This window comes from Lucilia cuprina, chromosome 2 (assembly GCF_022045245.1).
Source record: "Lucilia cuprina isolate Lc7/37 chromosome 2, ASM2204524v1, whole genome shotgun sequence".
Taxonomy (NCBI): domain Eukaryota; kingdom Metazoa; phylum Arthropoda; class Insecta; order Diptera; family Calliphoridae; genus Lucilia; species Lucilia cuprina.
The window spans coordinates 65,391,301-65,392,320 of record NC_060950.1 but is presented as its reverse complement, the minus strand read 5'-3'; the positions used below and the strand labels follow the sequence as shown (position 1 = coordinate 65,392,320).

Below are 1,020 nucleotides of genomic sequence, written 5' to 3'. Positions count from 1 at the left end.
TGTTCTAGTTCTGTTCTAGTTTTGTTCTAGTTTTGTTCTAGTTTTGTTCTAGTTCTATTCTAGTTCTGTTCTAGTTCTGTTCTAGTTCTGTTCTAGTTCTGTTCTAGATCTTTTCCAGTTCTTTTCTAGTTCTGTTCTAGTTCAGTTCTTGTTGAGTTCTAGTTTAGTTCTAGTTCATTTCTAGTTCAGTTCTAGTTCACTTCTAGATGATAAATTTAATACATATTTTTAAATGTTGTTTTTTACTTAAGGCTTTTTTTATTAATAATTCAAAAAGTATTTCACTTAATTTAATTAAATAACAGATTTCACAAAAACTAACTACATATAAAACTGAAATTTTAAAACTTAAAGAACGCATAACATTTTTAAAAAGTTTTACTTATACAAAAAAAGCTATAAAGAATGCATTATTATATTATGATAAATAAGCTATTATATAATTACATATTTATATGTTTAAACAGTTATTTACTCCATATTTAGAATTAACAATATATTTAAAATAAAATTAAACTAAAAACCGAAAATTTGAGCAACATTTTAAGGCACTTTCATTAAAAAAAACATGTATGAGCAAAAATTTAGTTAAAAAATGTTTGTTCTTAAACGCTTATAAGTAATATACTAACAACTAAAGCGAGAGAAAAAATGCTTAAGATTAGTGATTTTATATATTAAAGATTTGGTAAATTTAATAAAAATATAAATCTTTTTGAGGAGGAGGAGGAGGCACCAGGCACTTATGTGTATAGAGTACGAACTATTTAAAAACCAGCATCCCAACCAGATAATTCATCTGGTGGTTCATTGGGATCACAAGGAAATCTATCAAAGTAACAAGTGTCAGTAGGATGAGCAATGGGTCTGACGAAGGGTGGTATTAACAATTGACTTTGTAAACCATCCCAATCGAAACCGAGGAACCATCTGGAACACAAAATTAACATTAATAGAGGTCTAAGAGAGAATAGTTTAAGAAAGCTTTACTTACTTATGTTTTTTGATATCTTGTATGCC

The 1,020-nt window shown here is 27.1% G+C and overlaps 1 protein-coding gene across 1 annotated transcript in view; it reads right to left on the bottom strand.

Annotated features, from left to right (window-relative positions):
* Window positions 1-298: 298 nt before the first annotated feature.
* The window catches only part of LOC111681972 (A-agglutinin anchorage subunit), a 31,001-nt gene continuing 30,279 nt past the window's right edge, over window positions 299-1,020 (bottom strand). Inside the window, exons 5-6 of the mRNA XM_046956105.1 lie at window positions 995-1,019; window positions 299-930 (exon numbers count right to left, since the gene is read on the bottom strand). Coding sequence (XP_046812061.1) covers window positions 768-930; window positions 995-1,019 — 188 coding nt within the window. The 3' untranslated portion in view covers window positions 299-767. The remainder of the gene's footprint in view (window positions 931-994; window position 1,020) is intronic.